The 15,000-nt window shown below is 48.5% G+C and overlaps 1 protein-coding gene across 1 annotated transcript in view; it reads right to left on the bottom strand.

Moving 5' to 3' along the window:
* Nucleotides 1-15,000, bottom strand: part of tenm4 (teneurin transmembrane protein 4) — a 598,174-nt gene that overhangs the window by 320,220 nt on the left and 262,954 nt on the right. Inside the window, 1 exon segment of the mRNA XM_031791303.1 lies at nt 985-1,220. Coding sequence (XP_031647163.1) covers nt 985-1,220 — 236 coding nt within the window.

Genomic DNA, 15,000 nt, shown 5'->3' with positions numbered 1-15,000 from the left:
ATACAGTCGTATTCAGATACTGGTACAGAGAGCAGAGTCCACTCCATTACAGGGACAATAGGGAAAACATAATGGACCACAGCCTTTTGACTGTGGCTGTAGAGAGAGGTGGACACGGAGTGGAAGGGAATGTAGGACAGGTGGATAGGGGAAGGGAGAGGTGGGAAGGAAAAGGATAAGGAGGGGAGAGGAGGGGAATGAGGGCGACGGGAGGGAGGTGGAGAGGAGAAAAAGGGAGGGAAGGGAAAGAAGGACGAGGCAGAGGAGAGGAGAGGAGAGGAGAGGAGAGGAGAGGAGAGGAGAGGAGAGGAGAGGAGAGGAGAGGAGAGGAGAGGAGAGGAGAGGAGAGGAGAGGAGAGGAGAGGAGAGGTGGGGAGAGGTGAGGTGAGGAGAGGAGAGGAGAGAAGAGGTGAGGAGAGGAGAGGAAAGGTGAGGAGAGGAGAACAGAGGAGAGAAGAGGAGTGGAGAGGAGAGGTGAGGTGAGGAGAGGAGAGGAGAGGAGAGGAGAGGAGAGGAGAGGAGAGGAGAGGAGTGGAGAGGAGAGGAGAGGAGAGGAGAGGAGAGGAGAGGAGAGGAGAGGAGAGGAGAGGAGTGGAGAGGAGAGGAGAGGAGAGGAGAGGAGAGGAGAGGAGAGGAGAGGAGAGGAGAGGAGAGGAGAGGAGAGGAGAGGAGAGGAGAGGAGAGGAGAGGAGAGGAGAGGAGAGGAGAGGAGAGGAGAGGAGAGGAGAGGAGAGGAGAGGAGGGGAGAGGTGAGGTGAGGTGAGGAGAGGAGTGGAGAGGAAATGAGAGGTGAGGAGAGGAGAGGAGTGGAGAGGAGAGGAGAGGAGAGGAGAGGAGAGGAGAGGTGAGGTGAGGAGAGGAGAGGAGAGGAGAGGAGAGGAGAGGAGAGGAGAGGAGAGGAGAGGAGAGGAGAGGAGAGGAGAGGAGAGGAGAGGAGAGGAGAGGAGAGGAGAGGAGAGGAGAGGAGAGGAGAGGTTGACTCACCGATGAAGTAGGCAAGCAGGAACACCAGGGTGATGGAGGTGAGGATGGCACTGAGAGCCGCACATTTCCAGTTGCAGTGCTTGTAGGGCTTCTTCAGGCCGAACGCCGGTCTGGAGAAGGTGTTTCTGGGTAACGGTCGAGGTGGCGGGGAGTAGACCGTGCTGGAGGTCAAAGGGTAACCCGGTGATGTTGTACAATACATTGGAGACGTCCCCCCTGGCTTAAACAGGAAGTGCCTACAGAAAGGAGACAGTCTCTCAGAGTCGCTGTTCTTCCTACCTGTTCCAGAGGACTAACTTTACATCTGTGTGTGTAGCTCTGTCCTCTCAAATGGCACCATATTGCCTCTACAGAGCAGTTATTTAGACCAGGGCACATTGATGTCAATGGGACATTTGCACTAAACCATGAGTTATACACACAGACGTGAAGATAGGATTCATCCCAGGGAAATGTTATACCATCCTTACATAACATTATATAGACATAATTATCAAACCCGGGGAGTGAAGTGGGAGTCCCTTTTTACTGCTCAGTAACTCTTTCTGCTGTTGCCATAGCCACTCGGCGGCTAGGTTACCAAGAATGCTCGGGAAAACGCTCCGAACAGAGCGGGGGTTTTGTCCAATCGAAACCGGGGATCAATATATAATGTAATTTACAGCACTAGTGACCGCAGCAGGCCTCCTGTTAATTCACGACCCTGTCGTACTTCACTCTCCGTGTGTCAGGGGATCACTCCATAGGGTAGCACAGTACACGCTGTGTCCCAAATTATACCCTATTCACATATGCAGTGCACTACTTTAGACCCCCAGGGGGGGCGCCCATAGAGCTCTGGTCAGAAGTAGTACACTATAAGGCTGTAATTTGGGACGGAGACTGCTGTGTAAATATATAGTCTGCTGAAGCTGAGGATAATGCATTGCATAGGAGTGTGAGCAGCCGGGGTGTATTAGTTGTGGGCACGGTTTCTTCTTGGTACGGTGCACAGTACATACTCTACACCCAGCGGCCTTACGACGGGTCCATCACAGAGGCGGTTTGACATGTTTACGGGGCGTTACCAGAAGAGATGGTGACATGTTTATGGGGCCAGAAGAGATGGTGACATGTTTACGGGGCGTTACCAGAAGAGATGGTGACATGTTTATGGGGCGTTACCAGAAGAGATGGTGACATGTTTACGGGGCCAGAAGAGATGGTGACATGTTCACGGGGCCAGAAGAGATGGTGACATGTTTACGGGGCGTTACCAGAAGAGATGGTGACATGTTTACGGGGCGTTACCAGAAGAGATGGTGACATGTTTACGGGGCGTTACCAGAAGAGATGGTGACATGTTTACGGGGCGTTACCAGAAGAGATGGTGACATGTTTACGGGGCGTTACCAGAAGAGATGGTGACATGTTTACGGGGCGTTACCAGAAGAGATGGTGACATGTTTACGGGACAGAAGAGATGGTGACATGTTTACGGGGCGTTACCAGAAGAGATGGTGACATGTTTATGGGGTGTTACCAGAAGAGATGGTGACATGTTTACGGGGCGTTACCAGAAGAGATGGTGACATGTTTACGGGGCCAGAAGAGATGGTGACATGTTTACGGGGCGTTACCAGAAGAGATGGTGCCATGTTTACGGGGCGTTACCAGAAGAGATGGTGACATGTTTACGGGGCGTTACCAGAAGAGATGGTGACATGTTACGGGGCGTTACCATAAGAGATGGTGACATGTTTACGGGGCGTTACCAGAAGAGATGGTGACATGTTTACGGGGCGTTACCAGAAGAGATGGTGACATGTTTACGGGGCGTTACCAGAAGAGATGGTGACATGTTTACGGGGCGTTACCAGAAGAGATGGTGACATGTTTACGGGGCGTTACCAGAAGAGATGGTGACATGTTTACGGGGCGTTACCAGAAGAGATGGTGACATGTTTACGGGGCGTTACCAGAAGAGATGGTGACATGTTTACGGGGCGTTACCAGAAGAGATGGTGACATGTTTACGGGGCGTTACCAGAAGAGATGGTGACATGTTTACGGGGCGTTACCAGAAGAGATGGTGACATGTTTACGGGGCGTTACCAGAAGAGATGGTGACATGTTTACGGGGCCAGAAGAGATGGTGACATGTTACGGGGCGCTACCAGAAGAGATGGTGACATGTTTACGGGGCGTTACCAGAAGAGATGGTGACATGTTTACGGGGCGTTACCAGAAGAGATGGTGACATGTTTACGGGGCGTTACCAGAAGAGATGGTGACATGTTTACGGGGGCGTTACCAGAAGAGATGGTGACATGTTTACGGGCGTTACCAGAAAGAGATGGTGACATGTTTACGGGGTGTTACCAGAAGAGATGGTGACATGTTTACGGGGCGTTACACAGAAGAGATGGTGACATGTTTACGGGGCGTTACCAGAAGAGATGGTGACATGTTTACGGGGTGTTACCAGAAGAGATGGTGACATGTTTATGGGGCCAGAAGAGATGGTGACATGTTATGGGGCCAGAAGAGATGGTGACATGTTTACGGGGTGTTACCAGAAGAGATGGTGAATGTTTATGGGGCGTTACCAGAAGAGATGATGTAAATGGTATTATTGTATGAAGTCACTGGAACCACGTTTTATGGAACAGACGTTCGACAGACGTTCAATGTTTGAAAGCAACCCGATCACATCACGTGAAGTGTATTCGTCGCGTTAGTCACGTTAATATCATCCCGACGTAACACGCAACGTCAGTGTCTGAGACCAAATTGAGTTAGGCGTTAAATGATTAGCAGCGGCTCTACATTCAAGGCGGTTGACGGTGACGTCACGACGTACAAAGTGTTGCGTGCAAAGCCCGATCAAGATCCTACTGTAATCGTCGTGGTGACGCAGCCAGGCGGAGCACGAGATAGTGAGCGCCATGCAACATACCCGTCGTTGTACGGGGCAGCCTCCCTGCGTTCGGGACCCAGAATGTCCATCTCTATAGGGTAGTCCTGTAAAGTCTCTAGGAATGCCTGCTTTGCTACGTTTCTACACATCAGGACATGGAGACATGGAGATGAAGCAGACATGAGTGAGACGTGAACAAACATGCGTTCCATACTGAAATACAGATGCAAGACAACAAGAATGTGATCACCAAACAACAACAACCAAACAACAACAACCAAACAACAACCAACGACAAAAGGAGATATCCAGATAGACAGAGTCGCAAAGACAACGTAATCAAAAACCCTTATGGAACTATTCTAGTGTAGGCGTTGTTAGAACGTCTAGAGAACGTCTAGAGAATGCCTAGAATGTCTAGATAACATCTATAGTGTCTAGAGAACATCTAGAGAATGTCTAGAGAATGTCTAGAGAATGTCCAGATAACATCTAGAGAGCGTCTAGATAACATCTAGAGAGCGTCTAGAGAAGGTCTAGAGTGTCTAGAGAACATCTAGAGAATGTCTAGAGAGCGTCTAGAGAAGGTCTAGAGTGTCTAGAGAACATCTAGAGAATGTCTAGAGAGCGTCTAGAGAAGGTCTAGAGTGTCTAGAGAACATCTAGAGAATGTCTAGAGAGCGTCTAGAGAACATCTAGAGTGTCTAGAGAATGTCTAGAGAATGTCTAGAGAGCGTCTAGAGAACATCTAGAGTGTCTAGAGAATGTCTAGAGAATGTATAGAGAACATCTAGAGTGTCTAGAGAACGTCTAGAGAACATCTAGAGAATGTCTAGAGAGCGTCTAGAGAATGTCTAGAGAACGTCTAGAGAATGTCTAGAGAATGTCCAGATAACATCTAGAGAGCGTCTAGATAACATCTAGAGAGCGTCTAGAGAAGGTCTAGAGTGTCTAGAGAACATCTAGAGAATGTCTAGAGAGCGTCTAGAGAAGGTCTAGAGTGTCTAGAGAACATCTAGAGAATGTCTAGAGAGCGTCTAGAGAACATCTAGAGTGTCTAGAGAATGTCTAGAGAATGTCTAGAGAACGTCTAGAGAGCGTCTAGAGAACATCTAGAGTGTCTAGAGAATGTCTAGAGAATGTCTAGAGACATCTAGAGTGTCTAGAGAACGTCTAGAGAACATCTAGAGAATGTCTAGAGAGCGTCTAGAGAATGTCTAGAGAACGCCTAGAGAATGTCTAGAGAATGTCTAGATAACATCTAGAGAACGTCCAGATAACATCTAGAGAGCGTCTAGAGAACGTCTCCTTCCCTCCGACTCCCCCTGGGGAATCTTCATACCTGGTATTGTACGAGCCCTGCCCTTCTCTGCACGCGTCCTGTTCTTCTCTGATAAACATTAGAGTATTCTGGCTCCTTCATGGGGTCGAGGAGGTGAGAAGAAACACAATGTCAGGACTTAGTATTACTGTAATAATCTCCAACATACTATAACACTTCATCACTTTATAATGCCTGTTCTGTACATTTCATTCATAATAATGTGTTATAGATGACACCTTCCTTGCTGACATTAAAAGAGAATGGCAAGCTCAACAAATATGTGTGTTCTATTCAGAGTCACGTAACACATCCTGAAATAATGTGATTGGTCGGTTTCCCTGCACCATAGAGAGTAGAACATGGCTCCATAAGGGAATACTGTAGGTATAATGCAGATGGAAGAAATGAACCATCCACATGCACGTCACGATGCAGGGCAGGTTGAGACTGGGGTTGAGACTGGGGTTGAGACTGGGGTTGAGACTGGGGTTGAGACTGAAGCTGAGACTGAAGCTGAGACTGGGGCTGAGACTGGAGCTTGAGACTGGAGCTGAGACTGGAGTTGAGACTGGACTGAGACTGGAGCTGAGACTGGAGCTGAGACTGGAGCTGAGACGAGAGCTGAGACGAGAGCTGAGACTGGAGCTGAGGACTGGAGCTGAGACTGTAACTGAGACTGTATTTGAGACTGGAGCTGAGACTGGAGCTGAGACTGGAGCTGAGACTGGAGCTGAGACGAGAGCTGAAACGAGAGCTGAGACTGGAGCTGAGACTGGGGCTGAGACTGGGGCTGAGACTGGAGCTGAGACGAGAGCTGAGACGAGAGCTGAGACTGGAGCTGAGACTGGAGCTGAGACTGGAGCTGAGACTGGAGCTGAGACTGGGGCTGAGACTGTAACTGAGACTGTATTTGAGACTGGAGCTGAGACTGGAGCTGAACTGGAGCTGAGACTGTAAACTGAGACTGGAGGCTGAGACTGGAGCTGAGACTGGAGCTGAGACTGGAGCTGAGACTGGAGCTGAGACGAGAGCTGAAACGAGAGCTGAGACTGGAGCTGAGACTGGAGCTGAGACTGGAGCTGAGACTGGGGCTGAGACTGGGGCTGAGACTGGAGCTGAGACGAGAGCTGAGACGAGAGCTGAGACTGGAGCTGAGACTGGAGCTGAGACTGGAGCTGAGACTGGAGCTGAGACTGGGGCTGAGACTGAAGCTGAGACCGGGGTTGAGACTGGGGCTGAAACAGGAGCAAGTGAAACATGTGAAACGTGTTGTTGTGTTTTTGGGCCCATGGCATGGTGCTCCAGGCCGCTAGCGAGGTCTGTTGGTTGGCATGGTGCTCCAGGCTGTGAGGGAGGTCTGTTGGTTGTCTCACAAACCCCTCGCTCCGGGGACCAGATTACATTTTTTATAAAGCGAGAGAGAGACAGAGAGAGAGAGAAGAGAGAGAGACAGAGAGAGAGAGAAGAGGAGAAGACAGAGAGAGAGAGAGAGAGAGAGGATAGAGTGGAGAGACGAGAGAGAGGAGAGAGGAGAGAGAGAGAGAGAGAGAGAGAGAGAGAGAGGAAACTCAGAGCGAGAGAAAGAGAGAGCGAGAGAGAGAGGAGAGAGGAGAGAGGAGAGAGGAGAGAGGAGAGAGGAGAGAGGAGAGGGAGAGGGGATAGAGAGGAGAGAGAGAGAGAGAGAGAGAGAGAGAGAGAGAGAGAGAGAGAGAGAGAGGATAGAGTGGAGAGAAGAGAGAGAGGAGAGAGGAGAGAGAGGAGAGAGAGAGGAGAGAGAGGAGAGGGACAAGAGAGGGGAGAGAGGATAGAGAGGAGAGCCGAGAGAGAGGAGAAAGAGAGAGCGTGAGATAGAGGAGAGAGAAAGAGAGAGCGAGAGATAGAGGAGAGAGGAGCGAGAGAGGAGCAAGAGAGGAGAGAGTGAGAGAGAGAGAAGAGAGGAGAGAGGAGAGAGGAGAGAGGAGAGAGAGAGAGATGAGAGGACCATTCTAATGCTATTAAACAAGTTAAAATGACAGTCGATGTGGATATTACTAATGGTTGGATATTACTAATGGTTGGATATTACTAATGGTTGGATATTACTAATGGTTGGATATTACTAATGGTTGGATATTACTAATGGTTGGATATTACTAATGGTTGGATATTACTAATGGTTTCACTTTTATTCGTGGAATTCTAACATGTGATCGTTTTTTTTTTTCTCAGGGTATGTCTGTATTGGTTTCTCTTTCCATCTCTCGCACTTTCTCTCCTCTCTTCCCTCTCTGACTCTTTCCCTTCCTCTCTCTATCCCTCCGTCCACCATCTGTTCAGCCTCTCCTCCAGGGAATACCTGTGTGGGATTAGTGTTGGAGCTGTACCACGTTTAATCAGTCATTACGTCACTAACTGTCTTTCCACAAACTGAAATGAACGCTCATTTTCCTGTTGACTGAGCCCACCGTGAGGAGGAAGGAACAGGATGGAGTCCCAAATTGCACCCTATTAGGGCTGGGACTACTGTACTGTAGCTGGCTGTACTCCATGCCAAATTAAGTCCCTAACTCTCCTGTCACTTTCGGTTTTAATTAAATATATCTACATTTGGATTTAAAATCCCCAAAATGTAAGTCTCAGCTGTATTACTCAAATTCACACCCTTCCAACCACCACTATTCCCTGTGGAGAAATATCTGTCTGGTTTACATTTGTAAACATCTAGCTGATATCCTTGTGGTTTGGGTAGAAATAATCCCATCCTTCCTGTTGGAGCAGCAAAACAGGACCATGAAGCATCACACAGCATGTTGGAGCTAAACCTGCCACTCGTTGATTTCCCCGTGCTATGGCTGAGGACTGACTGACTGACAGAGAGACAGACTGACTGACTGAGAGACAGACTGACTGACTGAGAGACAGACTGACTGACTGAGAGACAGACTGACTGACTAAGAGACAGACTGACTGACTGACTGACTAAGAGACAGACTGACTGACTGACTGACTAAGAGGACAGACTGACTGACTGACTGACTGACTGTCTGACTGACTGAGAGACAGACTGACTGACTGAGAGACAGACTGACTGACTGAGAGACAGACTGACTGACTGACTGACTAAGAGACAGACTGACTGACTGACTGACTGACTAAGAGACAGACTGACTGACTGACTGACTGACAGACTGACTGACCAAGAGACAGACTGACTGACTAAGAGACAGACTGACTGACTGACTGAGAGACAGACTGACTGACTAAGATACAGACTGACTGACTGAGAGACAGACAGACTGACTGACTAAGATACAGACTGACTGACTGACTGACTGACAGAGTGACAGACTGACTGACTAAGAGACAGACTGACTGACTGACTGACAGAGAGACTGACTGACTAACTGACTGAGAGACTGACTGACTGACTGAGAGACAGACTGAGAGACTGACTGACTGACTGAGAGACAGACTGACTGACTGACTAAGAGACAGACAGACAGACAGACAGACAGACTGACTGACTGAGAGACTGACTGACTGACTGACTGACTGACTGACTGAGAGACTGACTGACTGACTGACAGAGAGACTGACTGACTGACCGACAGAGACAGACTGAGAGACTGACTGAGAGACAGACTGACTGACTGACTAAGAGACAGACTAACTGACTGACTAAGAGACAGACAGACTGACTTACTGACTGAGAGACTGACTGACTGAGAGACTGACTGAGAGACTGACTGACTGACTGACAGAGAGACAGACTGACTGTCTGACAGAGAGACAGACTGACTGACTGACAGAGAAACTGACTGACTGACTGACTGAGAGACAGACTGACTGACTAAGAGACAGACTGACTGACTGAGAGACAGACTGACTGACTAAGAGACAGACTGACTGACTGAGTGAGAGACAGACTGACTGACTAAGAGACAGACTGACTGACTGACTGACTAAGAGACAGACTGACTGACTGACTAAGAGACAGACTGACTGACAGAGAGACTGACTGACTGACTGAGAGACAGACAGACTGACTGACTAAGATACAGAGAGACTGACTGGCTGACTAAGAGACAGACTGACTGACTAAGAGACAGACTGACTGACTAAGAGACTGACTGACTGACTGACTGACTGAGAGACAGACTGACTGACTGACTCATATACAGACTGACTGACTGAGAGACTGACTGACTGACTGACTGACTGAGAGACTGACTGACTGACTGACAGAGAGAGACTGAGAGACTGACTGAGAGACAGACTGACTGACTGACTGACTAAGAGACAGACTGACTGACTGACTGACTAAGAGACAGACAGACTGACTGACTGACTGACTGACTGACAGACTGAGAGACTGACTGACTGACTGAGAGACAGACTGACTGACTGACTAAGAGACAGACAGACAGACTGACTGACTGATGACTGACTGACTGACTGAGAGACTGACTGACTGACTGACTGAGAGACTGACTGACTGACTGACAGAGAGACTGACTGACTGACAGAGGCAGACTGAGAGACTGTCTGAGAGACAGACTGACTGACTGACTAAGAGACAGACTGACTGACTGACTGACTGACTGAGAGACTGACTGACTGAGATACTGACTGAGAGACTGACTGACTGACTGACATAGAGACAGACTGACTGACTGACTGACAGAGAGACAGACTGACTGACTGACAGAGAGACAGACTGACTGACTGACAGAGAGACTGACTGACTGACTCACTGAGAGACAGACTGACTAACTAAGAGACAGACTGACTGACTGACTGAGAGACAGACTGACTGACTAAGAGACAGACTGACTGACTGAGAGACAGACTGACTGACTAAGAGACAGACTGACTGACTGACTGACTAAGAGACAGACTGACTGACTGACTAAGAGACAGAATGACTGACTGACTGACTGACTGAGAGACAGACTGACTGACTGACTCATATACAGACTGACTGACTGAGAGACTGACTGACTGACTGACTGACAGAGAGACATACTGACTGACTAAGAGACAGACTGACTGACTAAGAACCAGACTGACTGACTGACTAAGAGACAGACTGACTGACTGACTGAGAGACTGACTGACTGACTGACTGACTGAGAGACTGACTGAGAGACAGACTGACTGACTGACTAAGAGACAGACTGACTGACTGACTAAGAGACAGACAGACTGACTGACTGACTGAGAGACTGACTGACTGACTGAGAGACTGACTGAGAGACTGACTGACTGACTGACAGAGAGACATACTGACTGACTGACAGAGAGACAGACTGACTGACTGACTAAGAGACAGACTGAGAGACTGACTGACTAAGAGACAGACTGAGAGACTGACTGACTGACAGAGAGACCGACTGACTGACTGAGAGACAAACTGACTGACTGACTGAGAGACAGACTGACTGACTAAGAGACAGACTGACTGACTGACTAAGAGACAGACTGACTGACTGACTAAGAGACAGACTGACTGACTAAGAGACAGACTGACTGACTGACTGACTGACTGACTGACAGAGAGACTGACTGACTGACTAAGAGACAGACTGACTGACTGACTCATATACAGACTGACTGACTGAGAGACTGACTGACTGACTGACTGACAGAGACAGACTGACTGACTAAGAGACAGACTGACTGACTAAGAGACAGACTGACTGACAGACTGACTGACTGAGAGACAGACTGACTGACTGACAGAGAGACTGACTGAGAGACAGACTGACTGACTGACAGAGAGACCGACTGACTGACTGAGAGACAAACTGACTGACTGACTGAGAGACAGACTGACTGACTAAGAGACAGACTGACTGACTGACTAAGAGACAGACTGACTGACTGACTAAGAGACAGACTGACTGACTAAGAGACAGACAGACTGACTGACTGACTGACTGACTGACTGACAGAGAGACTGACTGACTGACTAAGAGACAGACTGACTGACTGACTCATATACAGACTGACTGACTGAGAGACTGACTGACTGACTGACTGACTGACAGAGAGACAGACTGACTGACTAAGAGACAGACTGACTGACTAAGAGACAGACTGACTGACAGACTGACTGACTGAGAGACAGACTGACTGACTGACAGAGAGACTGACTGAGAGACAGACTGACTGACTGACAGAGAGACTGACTGACTGACTAAGAGACAGACTGACTGACTAAGAGACAGACTGACAGACTGACTGACTGAGAGACAGACTGACTGACTGACAGACTGACTGACTGAGAGACAGACTGACTGACTAAGAGACTGACTGACTGACAGAGAGACAGACTGAGAGACAGACTGACTGACTAAGAGACAGACTGACTGACTAAGAGACAGACTGACTGACAGACTGACTGACTGAGAGACAGACTGACTGACTGACAGACTGACTGACTGAGAGACAGACTGAGAGACAGACTGACTGACTGACAGAGAGACTGACTGAGAGACAGACTGACTGACAGACAGAGAGACTGACTAAGAGACAGACTGACTGACTGACTGAGAGACTGTGAGGAACAGCTAAAGACACACCTCTTCAGAGCAACACTCATCAGCTCTACTTCACACCATGAGGATCTCCTAGCCAGGAGGAGCAGACCAGAGCCACTCTGTTGTTTCACCACAGCTCTACTTCACACCATGAGGATCTCCTAGCCAGGAGGAGCAGACCAGAGCCACTCTGTTGTTTCACCACAGCTCTACTTCACACCATGAGGATCTCCTAGCCAGGAGGAGCAGACCAGAACAGAGCCACTCTGTTGTTTCACCACAGCTCTGCTTCACACCATGAGGATCGCCTAGCCAGACACCATGAGGATCTCCTAGCCAGACACCATGAGGATCTCCTAGCCAGACACCATGAGGATCTCCTAGCCAGACACCATGAGGATCTCCTAGCCAGACACCATGAGGATCTCCTAGCCAGACACCATGAGGATCTCCTAGCCAGACACCATGAGGATCTCCTAGCCAGACACCATGAGGATCTCCTAGCCAGACACCATGATGATCTCCTAGCCAGACACCATGAGGATCTCCTAGCCAGACACCATGAGGATCTCCTAGCCAGACACCATGAGGATCTCCTAGCCAGACACCATGAGGATCTCCTAGCCAAACACCATGAGGATCTCCTAGCCAGACACCATGAGGATCTCCTAGCCAAACACCATGAGGATCTCCTAGCCAGACACCATGAGGATCTCCTAGCCAAACACCATGAGGATTTCCTAGCCAGACACCATGAGGATCTCCTAGCCAGACACCATGAGGATCTCCTAGCCAGACACCATGAGGATCTCCTAGCCAAATACCATGAGGATCTCCTAGCCAGGAGGAGCAGACCAGAACAAAGCCACTCTGTTGTTTCAGCCTGATTATAATTACACGGCCAGATGACACAAAATCTTGCATCCGGAAGAGCACCCTATCCCCTATATACAGAGAAAGGTGCCTTCTAGAACCTAAAATGGTTCTTCATCTGTGTTCCGATAAGAGAAACCTTTGAAGATCCCTTTTTGGTTCCATTTAGAACCCTTTTCACAGAGGGTTCTAAATGGAACAGAAAAGTGTTCTATCTGGAACCAAAAAGGGTTCTCCTATGGAGACAGCTGAAGAACCCCTTTGGAACCATGCATTGCACTACTTTTGACCAGGGCCCATAGGGGACGTAGCCAAAAAGTATCTCTCCCTCACTGTCAGGACCATTGACTTCTGACAGGGACACTCTGACAGGAACACTCGGAGAGGAACACTCGGACAGGAACACTCGGAGAGGAACACTCGGAGAGGAACACTCTGACTGGAACACTCTGACTGGATCACTCTGACTGGATCACTCTGACTGGATCACTCTGACAGGAACACTCGGAGAGGAACACTCTGACAGGAACACTCTGACTGAAACACTCTGACTGAAACACTCTGACTGAAACACTCTGACTGAAACACTCTGACTGAAACACTCTGACTGAAACACTCTGACTGAAACACTCTGACAGGAACACTCTGACTGAAACACTCTGACTGGAACACTGACTGGAACACATTTCTCTTATTTCCCAGTGAATCCTATTCTAAAGCTAGTACAGTATGCAGCCCATACAGTCAGCCAGCCAGTCAACCAGCCAGTCAACCAGCCAGTCAGTCAGCCATCCATCCATCCCGCTTCATGAAGGGATATCCACTGTCTGGATAGTACAGGAGTCATGCCTCAGCCATAGTATGGTATTATAATGGGATGGCCTCATGCCTCAGCCATATTATGGTATTATAATGGGATGGCCTCATGCCTCAGTCATATTATGGTATTATAATGGGATGGCCTCATACCTCAGTCATATTATGGTTTTATAATGGGATGGCCTCATACCTCAGTCATATTATGGTTTTATAATGGGATGGCCTCATACCTCAGTCATATTATGGTTTTATAATGGGATGGCCTCATACCTCAGTCATATTGTGGTATTATAATGGGATGGCCTCATACCTCAGTCATATTATGGTTTTATAATGGGATGGCCTCATACCTCAGTCATATTATGGTTTTATAATGGGATGGCCTCATACCTCAGTCATATTATGGTTTTATAATGGGATGGCCTCATACCTCAGTCATATTGTGGTATTATAATGGACAGCAGGCTGTAAGAGGAAGCTGATTTCATTCAACCATCAGGCCAACACGTCCACACATTATGTAATTTTTAGGGACAGGAGTGATCCATGATCACGTGACCTGACAAGGCAAACTCTAGGATCAAGTTAAAGGCTGAAGGTTCATAACTAGGGCCCAGATAATTTCCTGACTAGGTTACACGATCAGGGAACAACTCCTGCCCCTGGTCATTCTATATCAGGGGTCTCCAACTACAGTCCCTGGTCATTCTATATCAGGTGTCTCCAACTCAGGTCCCTGGTCATTCTATATCAGGGGTCTCTACTCCGGTCCTGGTCATTCTATATCAGGGGTCTCCAACTTCTGTCCCTGGTCATTCTATATCAGGGGTCTCTAACTCCAGTCCTGGTCATTCTATATCAGGTGTCTCCAACTCAGGTCCCTGGTCATTCTATATCAGGGTTCTCCAACTCCGGTCCCTGGTCATTCTATATCAGGGGTCTCTAACTCCGGTCCTGGTCATTCTATATCAGGCATCTCCAACTTCAGTCCCTGGTCATTCTATATCAGGTGACTCCAACTCAGGTCCCTGGTCATTCTATATCAGGGTTCTCCAACTCCGGTCCCTGGTCATTCTATATCAGGGGTCTCCAACTCAGGTCATTGGTCATTCTATATCAGAGGTCTCCAACTCCAGTCCCTGGTCATTCTATATCAGGGGTCTCTAACTCCAGTCCCTGGTCATTCTATATCAGAGGTCTCCAACTCCTGTCCCTGGTCATTCTATATCAGGGGTCTCCATCTCCGGTCCTGGAGAGTGACTAGGTGTTCTGGCTGGACTAGAACTTAACCCTGGAGACTCCAGTTCTTCAGAATACAAGAGACCTTGTTGAGACTTGGAAGGGTCGGAGGTGGAATGCATCCCAAATGGCACCCTATTTTCTATATAGAGCCTTATGGGCCCTGGTCTAAAGTAGTACACTATATAGAGCCCAATGGGCCCTGGTCTAAAGTAGTACACTATATAGAGCCCAATGGGCCAAGGTCTAAAGTAGTACACTATATAGAGCCTTATGGGTCCTGGTCTAAAGGAGTACACTATATAGAGCCTTATGGGTCCTGGTCTAAAGGAGTACACTAT

This window comes from Oncorhynchus kisutch, linkage group LG15 (assembly GCF_002021735.2).
Source record: "Oncorhynchus kisutch isolate 150728-3 linkage group LG15, Okis_V2, whole genome shotgun sequence".
NCBI lineage: Eukaryota > Metazoa > Chordata > Actinopteri > Salmoniformes > Salmonidae > Oncorhynchus > Oncorhynchus kisutch.
Note: the sequence above shows the minus strand (reverse complement) of the source record. Positions and strands in the feature narration are given on the sequence as shown.